The sequence below is a fragment of the Hemiscyllium ocellatum genome, chromosome 25 (assembly GCF_020745735.1).
Source record: "Hemiscyllium ocellatum isolate sHemOce1 chromosome 25, sHemOce1.pat.X.cur, whole genome shotgun sequence".
In the NCBI taxonomy this organism is placed as follows: domain Eukaryota; kingdom Metazoa; phylum Chordata; class Chondrichthyes; order Orectolobiformes; family Hemiscylliidae; genus Hemiscyllium; species Hemiscyllium ocellatum.
Window position 1 is genome coordinate 37,319,451 of NC_083425.1, and position 18,471 is coordinate 37,337,921.

The 18,471-nt window shown below is 42.4% G+C and overlaps 1 protein-coding gene across 4 annotated transcripts in view; it reads left to right on the forward strand.

The window, feature by feature from the left end:
- LOC132827832 (testis-expressed protein 47) overlaps nt 1-13,866 on the forward strand; it is a 50,280-nt gene extending 36,414 nt beyond the window's left edge. For 3 of the 4 annotated variants that reach the window (XM_060844576.1, XM_060844575.1, XM_060844579.1), the window contains 3 exons: nt 4,119-4,320; nt 8,475-8,634; nt 13,660-13,866. In XM_060844576.1, the coding sequence (XP_060700559.1) occupies nt 4,119-4,320; nt 8,475-8,634; nt 13,660-13,709 (412 nt within the window). In that variant the 3' untranslated portion in view covers nt 13,710-13,866. The remainder of the gene's footprint in view (nt 1-4,118; nt 4,321-8,474; nt 8,635-13,659) is intronic. The other variant, XM_060844578.1, reaches the window with a different exon arrangement.
- Nucleotides 13,867-18,471: the final 4,605 nt, after the last annotated feature.

Here is an 18,471-nt window from a genome sequence, read left to right on the forward strand (position 1 = left end):
GGACCAAAGGATCTGTTTCTGTGCTGTACATCTCTGTGACGCTATGAATCCATTTGCGTATTATTCTGTTTCTTTTCTGTGTCAATGTGAGATTTTGCCCTCCTTCTTGTTACAGTGAAGGCAGCCAGTAGCAGGAGCACTGCAGCTAATCTTTGACACCGTCTCAGGTTTACTTAGACAGTTATCAACATTAGCAAACACTCCTACCTCAAACATGTCACCAGTTTCGATCAGTGGTTTTTTATACTATTTTGAAAACAAACCACATTATAAGATGACAGCCCATTAAAGTGAGATTGTAACAAAAAGATGTGAAAAATGGAACTTAACAAATAGAAATGTTACTGTAGGAGGTAAATTAGATTCCCTACAGTGTGAAAACAGGCCCTTCAGCCCAACAAGTCCACACCGACCCTCTGAAGGGCAACCCACCCAGACCCATCTCCCTCTGACTAATGCACCTAACATTATAGGCAATTTAGCATGGTCAATCCACATGACCTGCACATCTTTGAACTGTGGGAGGAAACCCATGCAGACACAGGGAGAATGTGCAAACTCCACACAGGCAGTCACCCAAGGCTGGAATCGAACCTGGGTCCCTGATGCTGTGAGGCTGCAGTGCTAACCACTGAGTCACCGTGCTGCCATCTAATGTAATCTATCTCCTGTGGTGTCCTCCAATTGTAGACAACTCAATGTGGGCCAGTAGACACTACCCTCTCCCTCTCCAGGACCACCTAGGCACAGACACAGTCTCAGCTGGGAAGCAAACAGTAGGGTCTGATGAACTCCTCTATAAAGCTGCTGCTTGGACCTGTGAATGGCCACCTAGTATCACCTTAAAGATATTGTTAATCACCTGGTCAGATGTGCATGAAACACTTCTGCAACAGGTGGGACTTGAACCAAAATCTCCTGGCTCAGAGGTAGGGTCACTGTCAATGTGCCTCAAGAACACTATAATATCTCCTTGTAGGTGTCTTTCTATCAACCTGTTCAAAGACATTATCGTGCACCTCTGGAGCAGGTGGAACATGAACCCAGGACTCCTGGCCCAAAGGCTACCACTGCAAAAGAGCACGATAATATCTTCCCATACTCTTTTGATTAAGAACATTTGAATTGAACTACTTAAACCAAATTTTAAAAGGTAGCAGATCCTTACAGGGCAGTGTAACAAAAATCAAACCTTCAAAGCAACACTAAAATGTGCGGACATAATGCTGTCACACTACCCACTGGTTGCAGAAACCTTGAGAGTACCAGTGGGCACCACATGCTGCCTCACCAGGGACATCAGGTGGCTTGACTGAACCACAGGACAGAGGCTGGCAGTTGGATCTAAAGACAGCTATCTCCCACTGTCAACTCTGGTCGATGGCCACCTAAGTAACATGATAAAAATCAACTACTTAAAGCAAATTTAAACTGAAATTAAAATGTGGTCTAATGGATTCTGGCCCCTACGGAATGCGCGATGCAAGGCCTTAAGTGGGCAATGTGTGCTCCCTCACCCTGGGGAATCCAGGTGCAGATGTAACCATGGAGAAGAGGCTGGATCAGTTGATGGCCATGTACTGGTAAATATCATCTGGTGAAACTCAGGAGCCCCGCTCTGACATAGCCATCTCGACCACATTTTCTGGAAAGGACTTCAGGTGGGCTGAGAAGGTGCATGACTTGCTGGCCTCTGCTTTCTCTGAGCCTTCCTATTGGCCGGCTCAGTTTTTCATTTCAGCTTGGCTCTTCAGTTGGCCTTCCACACAGTCAACCTCAAACCTGTCACCACTGTCACCGCTGTCCTGCTGCTATTAATACCAGCTTCTCAACTTGCTCGCAGATGTCCTAGCAGCGGAAACACAGATATGCAGGGGGTCATTTTCCAGTGGCCAGGTCACTGTTCAGAATTGAGTCAGCAGCCATATTCAGAGATTGTTGATACCATCAGAATTCATGTGTGCAGATCTATTAATGTCCATGAAAAGAGAATAATCCAAAATTACATGAATTTGGAATAATATGTACAATTGGAAAGTATACCAGAGATGTAGTTATGTCAATTGGACTTCATGGATGAACTTTTTTGCAGGGAAGAGTAGCTGATTTTGGGTGCATGTGGGCATCTCTTAAACGTGACATTGGGTTGGGATGTTGACATCATTCCACACTCTGCAAGGTTTCCAAGGGTGTGCCTGGAGTGTGTGGGGACCCCTGTGCAGCTGGTGGATAAGGCTTTTAAAAAAACACAAGCAGCTCATTAAACTCCATTTTAGTGACAAATTCTGGATTTAACAGCCAGAGCAATGTGTTTCCCAGGTGTTAGCATCTCCCTGGAGTCACTGAGGTAAGTGCACAGTAGGAATGGAACTGTCAGGCCTCTGGGCATGGGATCAATGAAGGTGAAGACGCTGCTGTAACGGGTAGGTGAGAAGCAGCTGCTGATTCCTTGGAAGTGGTTTTTAACCTTGTCCAACACTTTACTCACCTTCAGCTCCTGCCAGGTTTCATCACAGCATGGGGGCAACTGAAGCAGCTGCAGCTTCCACCCCTGAGGAAGGGCATAGGAGAGAAGAAACAGCTCCAGCACCCAGTGGCAGTACAAACAACACTAGTAGCAGCATCAGCTTCCTGTTCCTCAGCCACACTCACAGGGCATCCAGTATCAAGAAGGTGCCATCATACAGACAACAGGTGGACAGTCTTGCCATGTCCAAGCACCAGTCCATCAGGATGCTCAGGTTCTCCTTGCTGGTCACTACCTGTATCTGCAGTCTCCTGGAGCATGACCTTTTTCCTGCTGAACCAGGTTGGTTTGCATTGCCAATGGGCACAAAGGGCACCTGACACTGGAGGAGTACCATCTCCCCTACTCCCACCATCTCCTCTCCTCTTGGTTGCATCCTCTCTATCACTGAAAGTAGAGAAAGGAAAGCGTTGCAAGTGAGTAATAATTATTGTGGATGGTTGGGAAAATTACTATTTTTTGAGAGTGATTGTAAGGCATGGATGCAAAGGGCAAGTTCCTCGTCCAAACTCATTGACCATTATCTCTGGGGATTTCTTTGTAGATTCTTTCAATACCTTTATTTTGCCACACGTTTGTAAAACAGATTAGTTTGCGTCTTTGTTTCTTTTGCACACACACACTTCCATCTGAATGTAATAATGGAGGGGGTGAATTCTCTGATGGTTTTCCTATTTCATTTGTTGTAGCTTAATGTATGCCATTTTTCTGGAATTTTCCCACAATCAAGAAATTTAACCCCTGAGTGTGAAAAAATTGCTTGGGCTAATCTTTGTTCCTGAACTGAACAGTGTGGAGAACAGTATGGGGTAGAGAGCTGATCATAATGTTCAAAGGATGTTCATTGTGCATCAATCAATGCAAAGGTTTATGGGAGTTTTCCATCAGTTGTAGTTTCCCACAGGTTTCAATAAATTTTACAGGTGCCCTCAGTTTGGATTCTAAGCGGAAGTGGGAAAAAAGAACACGTTCAATTTGATTCCAGAAACAATGTAGAATTTTCCTCAGTTTAAAATAACCCAACAGGGGCATGTAAAGTTCCAAACGTGGTTTGTTTAATGATAGTCCTGCTATCAGTGTTATCCATAAGGCTGTGCATGTGGCATACAAATGGAGCAGTTTATGAAGTAGCAGGTGGGAGGAATTTGCATATGAACATACTTGACTGATTGCTGAAGAATTTGGCAACAGTCAATCTCAAAGCAAATCTGACAGCATACATATATTCAGAAGGATATTTTTTAAGGAGATTAAAACATTAAGGAAGCACACAATTTGAGAACTCCTTAGGTGGCAGTTTATAATGTTTCTGTGCTGATTGTTATCATCTATTTAATCAAGTCAACACTGCAGCTTATTCCCAAGGATTGGTTCAAATTGCGCACTGTGACTGATAAGTAACTAAGATGATGCTGCCTTTATGCTGTTTGTCCAGGATTTCAGTAAAGGCATGGGTGGACAATGGGAATGGGAGAGGAAGAGGGACACTCTCTGTGCAACCTAGAGGTGTTGAATTTTAAAATATTTGTCTAGTTCCAAATTGCTGAGCGATGGTTAAAATTCCAGAACTTCCTGTTGTACTTTGTTTCAGAGCTTTACTTTTGGAACCCAAAATTCTGTTGATATCTCATAACATTCCACGCAGACTCTTCCAGCAATGGGAATATAATGTCCTGAATATCACTGCAAAACGTCTGGATGATACTTTACAGGGGGAACCAATTGAAAAGATCATCAGTGAATGCCTAACTTTGCTTATTAAGCTGGGAATGCACATGCAAAAAACATATAAGGTAGCCAGTAGTTTTCTTAACAAAACTATTTTTTGTCTATTAAGATCCTGCTTCATTTAGCTCTCTTTTGATAACAATCTGTTTTCCTACCTCCTTTCGTTAATTTGCTGGAGTTTTGTAATATTCTCAGCCAAGAGGGACAGCATGTTATGTGGTTTTGCTAATCCTGTACTTTTATCAGCAATCGTGAGGCTCAAGGAATCATTCTTCCACCTGTGTAGCATCACCTTTAGCTTCTAGACAGTATGCATGCACAGTATTGCAAAAGTTCCATCTGGCATAGCATAGTAAAATTCCATTTATCATTTACCTATTCTGTTTAAGAAAATGAAATTAATTGACAATTTATACCATGCTACATTTTACTATATAATATAATAGTTAACACTATGTATTGATTTAGCAAAGGCAGTAAATAACCCTTATGCACTAGGTTGGTTTAGTAGTGATACTTTTAATTCTAAGTCAGGAAGTTGTGAGTTTAACCCCCACTGTAGGCTGACAGCTCAGTGCAGGATTGGGGAAATTCTTCCTTGTGGAAGGTGCCATGTTTGGATGAGAGGCCAAAATCCTACTTCCATGGTTAGGTAGGTAAAGGATTAATGATTTGAAGAGCAGGAAGATGTGCCCCCTCATGTCCAATCCAACATTTATCCCTCAACTAATCCTATCAAGATCAAATTTACTGACCATTTGCCTCATTACTGCTTATAATATCTTGCTGCAAGTAAATTGTTTGTCTACATATTAATGGCTACACTTAAAAATGCAAGCACTCTGCTGCAAAGTTATTTGGTCATGAAAATGTGAATCATGTTATATAAATACAAGCTTTGTTTTTAAATCCACTGAATGATTAAGAAGACAACATACCTTCCGGACCAAAATGGATTCTAAGCATCAACATTTTTAAAAAAGTCCTTATAAAACAAAATAGAAAATCAGGTTGCTCTGTTCCACTTGAAATGACTAAACACCAACTTCTTTGCAGGGAAAGATTCAATAGGACAAGCAGATGCAAACTTTGATGTAGAACAGCTAAGTCAAGAAAATTAAAAACATAAACCTTTGGAATCTTCATCCAGGTTTTGCCTTCACACACTGACATGAAGTTGCTGGATAGGAAGTGAGAAACAATGGGCCACTGTTTCTAAATGGTCTAATAAAATCAGGTCTGTTTCGTTAACTAGTAGGATCACAGACATTAGGTTCATTCAAAATGTGGACCTTGACTAACAATAAACAAATCAGAAAGAGAAGGTTGCACAACAGAATGAACAACTCAAACATGAATGTGGATTGTTCAACTTAACTAAACTCACTTGGTGGGTACCCATAGGAGAAAGCAAATTGTTGTTTATATATCTCATTAAATATTACTCATTGACTTGTAGAGATAATAACGTTGGGTAAATGTAGAACCAACATTGCACCCAATCCCTTTAATTTGTTGACTGCTGGGATTGATTAAAATTGTCTCATTGGATGTGATATAAAAACAATTCTTCATCTGAAACTGTTGGTTTCCCACTTGGTGAATTAGATTAACTTTGGCTCCTATGCTTCCCAAATTAAAAACAACAGATAGATATATCGTAAATCACAAGAGTAGAAGTATATTTTAGATAATTATCATAAACAACTTGAAATTCAAGAGAATATGTGAGATAGTTGACAAGGAAAATTCAGAGGAATTCAGTTTCAAAAATATTGGCAAGTTTTATCAAGCGTTTCTTTATTAGATTAGATTACTTACGATGTGGAAACAGGCCCTTCGGCCCAACAAGTCCACACTGGCCCACAATCCATTCCCTTACATTTACCCCTTCACCTAACACTACGGGCAATTTAGCATGGAGAAAGTGAGGACTGCAGATGCTGGAGATGAGAGCTGAAAATGTGTTGTTGGAAAAGCGCAGCAGGTCAGGCAGCATCCAAGGAGCAGGGGAATCGACGTTTCGGGCATGAGCCCTTCTTCAGGAATGAGGAAAGTATGCCAAGCAGGCTAAGATAAAAGGTAGAGAGGGAGGAGGTTAAGGTGAGGGTGATAGGCTGGAGTGGAGGTGGGCATGGAGAGGTTAGGAAGAAGATTGCAGGTTAGGAAGATGGTGCTGAGTTCGAGGCTTGGGACTGAGACAAGGTGGGGGGGAGGGGAAATGAGGAAACTGGAGAAATCTGAGTTCATCCCTTGTGGTTGGAGGGTTCCTAGGCGGAAGATGAGGTGCTCTTCCTCCAGCCGTCATGTTGCTATGGTCTGGCGATGGAGGAGTCCAAGGACCTGCATGTCCTTGATGGAGTGAGAGGGGGAATTGAAGTGTTGAGCCATGGGGTGGTTGGGTTGGTTGGTCCGGGTGTCCCAGAGGTGTTCCCTGAAACGTTCCGCAAGTAGGCGGCCTGTCTCCCCAATATAGAGGAGGCCACATCAGGTGCAGCGGTTGCAGTAAATGATGTGTGTGGAGGTGCAGGTGAATTTGTGGCGGATATGGAAGGATCCCTTGGGGCCTTGGAGAGAAGTAAGGAGGGAGGTGTGGGCGCAAGTATTGCATTTCTTGTGGTTGCAGGGGAAGGTGCCGGGAGTGGAGGTTGTGTTGGTGGGGGGTGTGGACCTGACGGGGGAGTCACAGAGGGAGTGGTCTTTTAAGAATGCTGATAGGGGAGGGGAGGGAAATATATCCCTGGTGATGGGGTCCGTTTGGAGGTGGCAGAAATGACGACAGATGTTACTCTGAACAACCTCTCTTTCCAATCCTCTCACTTCCTCTAAACCAAAGGAGTAGCCATGGGCACCCACATGTGCCCCAGCTATGCCTGCCTCTTCATAGGATATGTGGAACAGTCCATCTTCCTCAGCTACACTGGCACCACCCCCCACCTTTTCCTCCACTACATCGATGACTGTATAGGTGCTGCCTCATGCTCTCACGAGAAGGTTGAACAGTTCATCCACTTTACTAACACCTTCCACCCCGACTTCAAATTTACCTGGACCGTCTCCTCCCTCCCCTTCCTAGACCTCTCCATTTCTATCTTGGATGACCGAATCAACATGCACATTTACTATAAACCGACTGACTCCCACAGCCACCAAGACTACACCTCCTCCCATCCTGCCCCCTGTAAAATCGCCATCCCATATTCCCAATTCCATCGTCTCCGCCGCATCTGATCCCAAGAGAACCAGTTCCAATACCGAACAACCCAGATGGCCTCCTTCTTCAAAGACCGCAACTTCCCCCCCAGACATGATCAACGATGCTCTCCACCGCATCTCCTCCACTTCCTGCCCCTCTGCCCTTGAGCCCCGCCCCTCCAATTGGCACCAGGACAGAACCCCACTGGTCCTCATCTTCCACCCCACCAACCTCCATATACATCGTATCATCCGTCGTCATTTCCGCCACCTCCAAATGGACCCCATCACCTACCTCTGTAAAGACCTTCAGAAATATTTACATATTAAAAAATCCTGCATAAATTGGAGTCATTGTTGTCTAATGTAGATTATTAGCTGCAGACTCAATAAGTGATTAACTGCTTATCATTAGAAACCCTATAGTGTGGAAGCAGGCCATTCAGCCCATCAGGTCCACACTGACCCTCTGAAGAGCATCCCACCCAGATTCACATCGCTACCCTATCCCTGTGAGCTGCTTTTCCGATGCCTAACTTAGCTAGGCTTGCATGTGCCTGGACATAATGGGTAATTTAGCATGGCCAATCCACCTAACCCGCACATTTTTGAATTGTGGGAGGAAACTGGAGCACCCGGAGTAACCCACACAAACACAGGAAGAATGTGTAAACTCCACATCGGGTGGAATTGAACCTGTTCTGCCCACAATGGCTCACTAAATTAATTTCATTGACATTGTGCAACTAAGTGTATATTTACAAAGCTGGATAAGATGATGTAAGGTCAAATTTATATGATTAAATAAATATTTAGATATTAAAAGCTTGTTGCAATTTAGTCAAGCACTGCACAATTGCTGGTTAAGGCTAAACAAGTCAACAGACAAACCAAACTTTAGTGGAATTGAACCTCATAGTTTGAGTAGATCTTTTCTGTTTGATAATAAACTGAACCAGTTTAATGCCACATCATAATATGGGTGTATGGAGATTGACATATAACTCTGTTCCTATTTTCCTAGGAATTCCCCAATAAGCCAATCAGTTCTGTGCTGGACAATGTGCCCGAACTGATTGTCCCCCAGGAGCTGATTCAACGTCTCCTGAAATCAAATGAACTTTTAACTCCTCACCAATTCTTGGACATTTACAATGCTCCCTTAAGTGTGATTATAGATTCAGGTAAGTCATGCTGAAAAATTGTAAATTAGCAAAACACTTTTGAAACTATTCATTCATCCAGTAAGAAAGGATTTTTATGTTATAATTTTTCACAGCATAATTTTACAATTACACATGAAATGTTTTTCAATAGATCTCAATTAGATTTGAATAAAAGTGAATACATTTGGAGAAAGTGATCCAATGGCACTCTAGCGATACCTTTTAACCAGTGAAACAACTCGTTATTCTAATGTACTAGTCATAAAACATTCTTGTGATTTTCCTATTCTGACATCATTCCAACTTATTTTTTTCCCTGGACCCTCTGTCATTCAGAATTCTACCAACTTGAAATTATCTGATTCACCCAGTTCACTCTGAAAACTCACCTTGACTTACCACTTTAGGAACCGTGTTGCAGTTTAGTTGCTGTCTGCACAAACTCAAGATAGACCTTTTATTACAGAGGTGTTAGACTCTTCCAATACTTGCAACTTCCAGCTTCCAATTTGATGTCAAGGCATCATTGTTATCGAAGCGCTATGCTGAGTGGTATAGTTCTGAACTCCACTGTGTTCTCTGTTCTTCCAGCCTCATTCAGTAGATTTGTTCTTAGGCTTATCCTTGGGATCCTTCCAAAGCAGTGTATTTCAAAGCTGTTGGTTTTCTTTTCTTGTATCCCAGTGTTCCCAGCTTCATATCCATTATTCACTGCTGACCAGACATAATATTTGAGTACACAGACTCTGGTTCCAAGACTCAAACTTCAACTAACTTAATTTTTCAAAATTACTTTCGGTTTGCTAGAGTTGATTGATGCGGTCTGTCTTATTTCCATCGATTAATGTGATGGTCCATACTGGAACTTACTCTTTCTTTGTCATTACCATAATGCTTAATTGTAGCTGAGTGTAAACCCACATCTTCTACTTTATGACTGTATCACCTATTTTTTAAGGATTTAGATTAGCTTACTTACAGCATGGAAACAGGCCCTTTGGCCTAACAGGTCCATACCGACCCTCCGAAGAGCAACCCACCCAGACCCATTCCCCTACATTTACCCCTTCACCTAACACTATGGGCAATTTAGCATGGCCAATTCACCTAACCTGCACATTTTTGGACAGGGGGAGGAAATTGGAGCACCCAGAGGAAACCCACACAGACGCGGGGAAAATGTGCAAACTCCACACAGACAGTCGCCTGAAGCAGGAATTGAACCCAGGTCTCTGGTGCTGTGAGGCAGCAGTGCTAACCACTGAGCCACTGTGCTGCCCACTTTAGATACACATCAAAACCTCTTGCAGTTATTTATCAGCATAATCAAAGCTATTGTCTTCAGTTCTTGTAGTATCTATGAAGATCTGATGTGAAGTGTAATGTTTCCCTCACTGGCCTTCTTAGACAAATACCGGGGGGTGTGTGTCATGATTGGAATCTTTTCACCAAAACCATTCCAGTCTGGTTTCTGCTTTTTCAAAGAAACCACTTTTGTATAGCTTTCCCCTCTGATGCCAACCAATTATCTTGCACTTTTTTAACCCAGAGGCTGGCTGTTTTAAATGTTGTCTTTGGCATTGGTTTAGTATCTAGGCAATGTTGTAGGGACTTGGGTTCGAATCTTGCCTCAGCAGGTGGTGGAATTTGAATTCAATTAAAAAAAATTTCTGAAATTATGAGTCTAATGATGACTATGAAATCACTTCCAGTAGTGGGAAAAATCTGGTTCACTAGTGTCCTTTCAGGAAGGAAACTGGTGTCCTTATCTAGCCTAGCCTTGCATGTGACTCTAGACCCACAGCAATACAGTTGACTCTTAATTAGCCTCTGAGTAATTTAGAAGGGGTAATAAATGCTGGCCTATCAGTGAAGCCCACATCCTGTGAATGAATAATATGAATTAAAGTCTTCACACTTTCACCACCCAATAATAACAAGTGCCACGATTCACTCCTTGTCTACAGTACCATCATACCTAGTAATCTACAGTATCATCATTCTTAGTTTTCCATCTACTATTCATTACATCCTGGAGAAGTGACTTCTAGATGCTTACACTGATACTCAGGTTCCCTCCATGGCATCCTCACTTTAAGATCTTCCCTGTAACACTGTCCATCTCTGGCTTTGCATTCTCTTCCGACCACAGAGTCCTTAATACATTCTTTATTCCTCTTCTTTCCCATTCCCTGGACCTCCATTACCCAGAGGGAAAAACCAGTAAAGAAATCCAGTAATACTTGCAAACAAATGTACTGGTCACATTGGAGCACTGTTCTCAGTTATGCAAACCAAGTCACACCAGTACGCATCATTCACAAGTTTGATGGCTTTTCCCTTGAGCACCAATACTCTGAGATTCCCTCCTTCATCACTTCCACTTGTTCATTTCCCTCACTATTTTCATAAGCCTTGTAGAGTCTAAGAGCTTCAACTGTGCTTCACTCCTTCTTCACCTCCTTTTCTACCTTTGCTACGCTTATTAGTTTTCTGATTGTTGTCCATCATCAAATAAATATATTTGTGGAAAAAGTGTTTCGAAGTTGTACCTCTGTTATCCGATGGCTCCAGGACCAGACCTTCAGTGGAACAGAGAATTTGTCAGACCACAGGAAGTCAACTTGTTCCAAGGCCCAACTCTCCCCGCCTGAGCTCAGCAGCTCTGGCCCCTAGACCCTATCCCAAGACCAGAGCATTTGTTTAATAATCAGTCTGTAAAAGGGGAGAACTATTCAGTTTTCATTAATCGGGAAAAAAACTTGTCCTCTATCTAGTATTGAATCCGACAGCTCAACCTATACATTCATTGGCAGCGAATCCAAAATACTTACCATGTACTGTTCTGCACTTTTGTTTTATTACATTCTTGCTTCTTTGTATTGGTTAAAGGGCATGTTTTTGGAAGCACCAACATAGAGTGTACTCTGACAGAAGGTATGTTATGGCCATCCACCATCACCATACATACTGCCCATCCACACATTTAAAATGACTAGCGTTTTTGTATGCTTACTTCATTCAAGCTATTATGCATTAATTTGCATGGGACATATTACATTATTAACTGCACGCTAGTCTTCACCTTATGCAGCATCAAGTAGATAGATCATTTCAGTGTGCTAACAAAGTGTCCACATTTATTTGTACTGACCGAGCTCTGTAAACCTCAGTAAGAGTATAAAACATTGCACTTGAAAGTTAAGTGTTCTGATATTTGTCTGGTAGAAATTCAAAAAATTCATGAAAGGATTTGTTTTTGCCTATTGGACTAACTTAGTCTATTAATGGGAATGATAGGCTTTTGCAAAAATACCAGTGAAAAAAATAACAAGAGTTAGCATTTTCGATTTATTCAGAGATTTACATCCAATCTAAATTAAGTATGTATTGTGTGTATTGGTAGGGTTGCACTACATTTCGACAAACACCCCATTCAGTTTTCCAAAAACTGAAAACTGAGCTTAGCCACTCTGTCAAACATTTCAGTATTTCTACAACAACAGTCTCACGATGATGGAGTATCCATAGTTTAGGAAGGAAAAAAAACTGGGCAAAAGCCCCAACACTTGCAGCTGGTGTGCCTCCATCTGCAGAGAGACAACAGTATTGATGGCAGCCAAGGTATAATCAACAGTCCAGAATGTCCCAGCAGGAAGAGAGCAGAGCAAATGGAGGGCGACTAGGAAACAGGGATAATAGTGATTTGCTTTAAAGGTTTAATAGAAGATTCACAGTTGCCTACTTACCAGGCAGCTGCCACAAACCAGAGGCCCTCATTTAGCACATTACAATACAAGAACTCTAATGTTTAGCTATAATAATGTGAGGACTCATTGAATGCTCGTGATTACAGAGTAGGAGAGAGTAGTCTTTATTCAATGCCTTGGGGTTTCCTTTCAGAATTAGCTCTTTATAATGGCTGTTTTCTTACAGAGCTGAGACCTTATTGTGAGACACAGCTGACAACATTTACTGATTGCAATTATTTATTCCCTTTCATTTTCAGCTGCCCCATATTTTTTGAGAATTTATTTCTCTGTCAAAAAGGGCATTTTGCCACAATTTTCTGCAGCATCCAATCAAAACACTGCCTTGTATGAAATTAATTCTAATCTAATGGAATTAATACATTGGAGCAAAGAAACACATTTTGGCAGTGTTAATATTTAAAGCCGGATTGGCATTCCATGGTGTGTGCATTTATATCAATATCATCAAATTTGGGCTGGAGCCTTTTAAAATACACGTTTATTATAAAAAGATTTGATAATTTAAATCATAAAACAATTGCACAAGAAATTATGTAGAAGGTTTTCTTTAAGAGTCTTGATATAAGTAAGAGATATTATAAATCTCAGCATGAATGAAATGAGTGTTCTACTGATTTAAAGTGCATTCCAGACACTGTTTGCTGTTTTGGAGCTGTTTCCTCAACTAAAGGCACACCATCTGCTGTCAACCTTCTTTCAATGTAACCTTATAAGTTGCAATCAACAGTGGCAGAGGCTAATTCACCTCCAGATTTCTCTTTCCTGCCAGGATGTGGCATACAGCCAGATGGCATTGGTTTTGTCTCTTTCGCTCCCCCTACCAAGTCTTGGAACGTGAGCAGTTGAGCACTACAATTATGTTTAGAAATGGGACTGAGCTGGGTGATGGTTAAATCTATACAGCCTTGGCAACACTATTGCTTCCTTTCCAATTATCAACATGGTTACATTTCTAAGAGCCAGTGGGGGTGTTCTTTAAGGTAAAGCTGGAGGAACCTATTTGCACCTGTAGAGGGGTACACAAATCAGCTATAACACAACAATGTCTATAGCCCAGTCTGTCTCATTCTCCAAACTGAGGGGAATCCTTTAGAAGTGTTTGCTGTGTTAGTTTTTGGATAGCCACTATGTCTAGTGCTCTACATATCAGATTCACTCAGTATCCAGTAGGATGAGGCAGGGTAGAAATATATTTCCAGAATTAATTGTATCATACATATGTATGTGATATATTTTGTTTGATTTCTAATGTAAATATTCTCTTTTTCAGAACTTGTATGGCCCAAGCCGGAACGTTTACTGCCAGAGAGCAGAAAATGAAAGTTAAACATGTTTGGTTTGGATATACACTGCAGTTTCATCAGTGATGGATGTGGTGCGGTTTTGTTCAGAAAGTGCATGGTTTAGCAAGAACTGTTAATGTAAGAAACTAGAACGTGGATCACACTTCAAAACAATAAATGAATGCTGCTGTCAATCCATTTTACAATTATGAAATATATTTGTTTTATGTTCCATAGATCACCAAGACCTCAAAAGGTCCAAGAAGATACTTTGGGAATGAAGTCTTTTTGTTACTATTTACGGTTTATTTGGAGTAACAGATTTAGTTATCAAACTGATTCAGTCATTACTGTGAACAAAGTACTGTACATCTGGCTTTAAATCTAGTTCAGGTAGATGGAATGACTTCTGGTTGTGAAAGCTCACAACGAACTGAATCTGGGTGATCTCGGCTATTGTTTTCTGTAAACTCTGAGGTTTGTGAGTACTCAGCGCCCTAGGATGCTCACAAGTTGTCCCATTTATGATGCTGCACAATTGCGCCCAGGCCAACACAATATATGGCCCGAATCTTCCAATCTGAGCTGGAACCCATATTTCTGATCTAGACCCAGGCTAAATATCTCTCCCCTGTACTTTTGCAAGAGTTATCAGGTTTTGATTCAGAATCCATTGCAGGAGAAGCAGTTCAGCTAAACACACAGGCACAGCATTGGGGTAGCCCATTGGGGAAAGCATGCCTCCTTTCTTACAGTAGCAGATGTCATATTCCAATACGTAAAGCGCCTAAAGCTCCCAAAGCCATTTTGACACTCACAAAGAAAGGTTAAATGGAGAAGTACCAGGTGGATGGTCAGCATAGTCCTACTCTCTCATTAGAGAGAGAGAGAGACAACTGGTGGTGTTCTAACCTGAGGGTCACAATACCTCAAGCTTGAGAAGGTGAGTCCATCATAGATACCCCCAGACAGTGTGGGAATTGAACCCACAATGTTGATAACATTCAACACTGCAAACCAGCTGTCCAGCCAACTAAGCTGAGGTGACAGATGTGGATCAGTTTGGAGTCGATGTGTTGGGGTGTCAGGAACTTGGGTCAGTTTTTTTCAGATGGGCTCAGTGTGAGCGATCCAAGGTTCCAATGGTAGGTCCAGACATCGTTTTATGTACTGAGGAGCTAGAGGTTGTTTTAATCCTCTCACCTTTCCTGCTTAATTATGATGTTCGATCCCTCCAAATTCTCTGACTCTAGATCAGAGCTGGTGACTTCCCAGAATGTCCCAGATTCCAAGGCATTGCCCATTTGAAGTATAACCTCCTGCAGAATGACCATGATTTGGGGCATGATATCTCTGAAAGGTCTCTCACCACCCATCTCCCAAGGGATGTCAATCTTGGACTCTCGAGAGACAGGGAGATCTGGGCCATAAAAGGTCACGCATCCAAATGAACAGGCTGCAGGCTCAGTAAAAAATGTAGGGGGAATTTGATCTCAGCCCTTGTCAAAAGAATCTGAGTTTCCTGTGTGAAACTGACCGAAGAATGCATGAATTTGGAGATCCCACCTTGAAATAGCACACACACCTGGAAGTATGACTTGAAGGCACAACGTGAGAGTGAAGTTGAAAGAGATAGAACATAGAACATAGAAAAATACAGCGCAGTACAGGCCCTTCGGCCCTCGATGTTGCGCCGACCAAAGTCTACCTAACCTACACTAGCCCAATAACCTCCATATGCTTATCCAATGCCCGCTTAAATGACCATAAAGAGGGAGAGTTCACCACTGCTACTGGCAGGGCATTCCATGAACTCACAACCCGCTGAGTAAAGAATCTACCCCTAACATCTGTCCTATACCTACCACCCCTTAATTTAAAACTGTGTCCCCTAGTAACAGCTGACTCCATTAACAGAAAAAAGGTTCTCAGTGTCTACCCTATCTAAACCCCTAATCATCTTGTACAGATGGTCACAGGTTTTATGTTCAAACTATTCTCCCTGCCAGAGAAACCATGGCAGCACATTTCCAACAGAGTCCCTGGGCAAATGATCATGCCATTTTCAGGGCAGAAAGCTGACTGGTGAGGGAGTAGATTCAGCTGAGCTTTTTACATGGAGAATGGCTTTCCTGGTCCTTTGCTGACGGGGGAGGAGGAGTGAGGTGCTGTGTCAAAGGAAAGGTTTCAGCTGACAAGGGCTCACCAGGACCTTTTCAAGCCACAGCAGCCACTGGAATGGGCTTCCCCTCCAACCCCTAGCTGCCCTCACCCAACCCCACCCTTACCCATACCCTCACCCAAACCAAGTATCTTCCTCCTCCCTAGGCATCTTCTCATGGGATCTAGGGACAGCAATTTGGATGAAGGGGGCAGCCTCTACAACCAAGCCATAGGGCCATACAACACAGATACAAATGCCGACCAAGTTTTCCAAACTAAACCAGTCCCACTTGCCTGCATTTGGCCCATGACTAACTGAGGAAGTGAGCAGCAGGTGTGTGCTCCCTCCGACTTGGAGACAGTGCGTTAAGAGAATCCAGAACCTCAGAAGGCCATGGCAGAGGAGTGGCACAATGTCTGTTGGTGCTGACTTCCCAGCATTCTCCTGAACAGCACACCGCAGGACAATGTGCAGCTTCACACTTTCCCAATTCCCTCCAAACTTCTCAGACGTCCAGCTGAACAGCCCATGTTCACACTCACACTTTCACACCTGTACCTCACAGTCATGAACATACTGTCTAACCTCCAACTTCACATTCCCACCTATCCCTAGTAACCTTTGACTCCCTTGTTAGTTAAGAATCTATCTCCCTCTGCCTTGAAAGTATTCATTGATCCGCCTCCAATGCTTTCTAGAGCTGGAATTTAACAATTATTACAGTGCAGAAGGAGGCTGTTCAGCCCATCGTGCCTGTACCAGTTCTGAAGACTCCTAATCCCTTGGGAGGAAATATTCTCCTTCTCTGACTGAAATGGTAGACCTGTTCTTTTTAAGCTGTGTCCCTTAAGTCTAGTCTACCCTCACAAGGGGGATACACACTTTCACCATCTGTCTGTCAAATCGCCCCAGGACCTGAAGTGTTTTAATAAGACCCCATCTCATTTTAATAAACTCTAAAAGATACAGCCTTGGCCTGTCCATTCTTTCCTCATGAGGGTAACCCCTCCGTAACATTATTGTGATGCTAATGGCATGATTGAGCTCTGCACGGCTCAGAGAGAACTCCTCCAATGGAAGGCATGCAAAAATGATGATGTAACTTGGATGGAGTATAGGCACAAGCCATAAGGTCATAAAGTGAGGCAAGTGAGACTGGGGCTCACCCAAAACATGGCTTGTAAATCCAAATCACAGATGTTTGAATCTACATTTTGGAGACATCTTTAAAAAAAAGCTGTATCAACTTGTTCATTTCACCCCGTTACAACATTCAATGAAACTCAGTTATCCTTGTAGTGTCAGTGATTACAGAACCAGATCCATACACATCCATACCAGTAAAGTAACAAATGGTAGAATAATTTGTTTTAATGGTGTAGGCAGAGGGACAAATGTTGACCACTTTTGCTTCAACTAACACAAGGGGAGAGCTGAAGGATCAGTGTAAAAACAGAGAACATAGGACAGTACACGACAGCCCACCATGTCTGTTCTAAACTAATCTGAACTGCCCTGCACACTGTCTGTATCCCTTTATTCGCTGTCTTTTCACGTGTCTGCCTAAATGCCTCTTCTATTATCACTGAGTTAATTCCAAGATATCACAAAGAATGAGATTTGAGAAAGTGCAACAATTTACAGAAGTAATTAAAAGTAGACAAGCATTATGAAGATTGAATTGGTTCCTACCAAATAAATTAACACCACAACATTGAATTAATGAACTTTTGCACTGTCTGCACAACAAACAATACCTCCACCTTGTGGCTAGTTTGGTTATAGCAGGCCAAACCAGGATACTCCACAGGATCACAAATTTGACAATGCAAAAGGAGGCCATTTGGCCCATTGTACTTGCACCTATCAATAAGCAGTATCTTGCATTTAATTGACACATCAGAGTTCTCCTTCATTTTAAAAAAAGACCTGAGTCATTAATTGCTTAATTAGGAGGAAATGCTAAACTTACCAGTGTTCCTTACTTGTGAGAAAAAGCTGACTGGTGATTAGATTGGTTCCTGATGAAGGGCTTTTGCCTGAAATGTCGATTCTCCTGCTCCTCGGATGCTGTCTTACCTGCTATGCTTTTCTAGCACCATACTCTCAACTCTGATCTCCAGCCCTCACTTTCTCCTGGTAATGAGTTGATCCTGAGGCTCACTGTGGTGAGGTGTTATTGGAGAAGATGGGATCTTTTCAGCAAGGACAGGAATTGAACCTGTGTTTTAGTTAAACCAGCCCCTTTTAGAGCAGTAATGAAAGCAGTAACATTTGGACATGTGAGTGCTGCTGTAAACTGGACAGGAGCTTCTGGGCTGGATTTGCGCTGTGGCTTCTGGCAATTTGCATTCACTGGCCTGAGGAGACTGGAACCTGCTGCTGGCTGTGTAAGAGAGGCTCACTGGGAGAGGTGAGTATTATTGAACCAGGCTGGATATCATCAACTAAATGTGACCAAAGACAAATAGCTTTCACTTCAGGGAGTTTTACATTGGGTTTCTTTCCTTGAGGAGAAAGTGAGGTCTGCAGATGCTGGAGATCAGAGCTGAAAATGTGTTGCTGGAAAAGCGCAGCAGGTCAGGCAGCATCCAAGGAGCATGAAATTTGACGTTTCGGGCATGAGCCCTTCTTC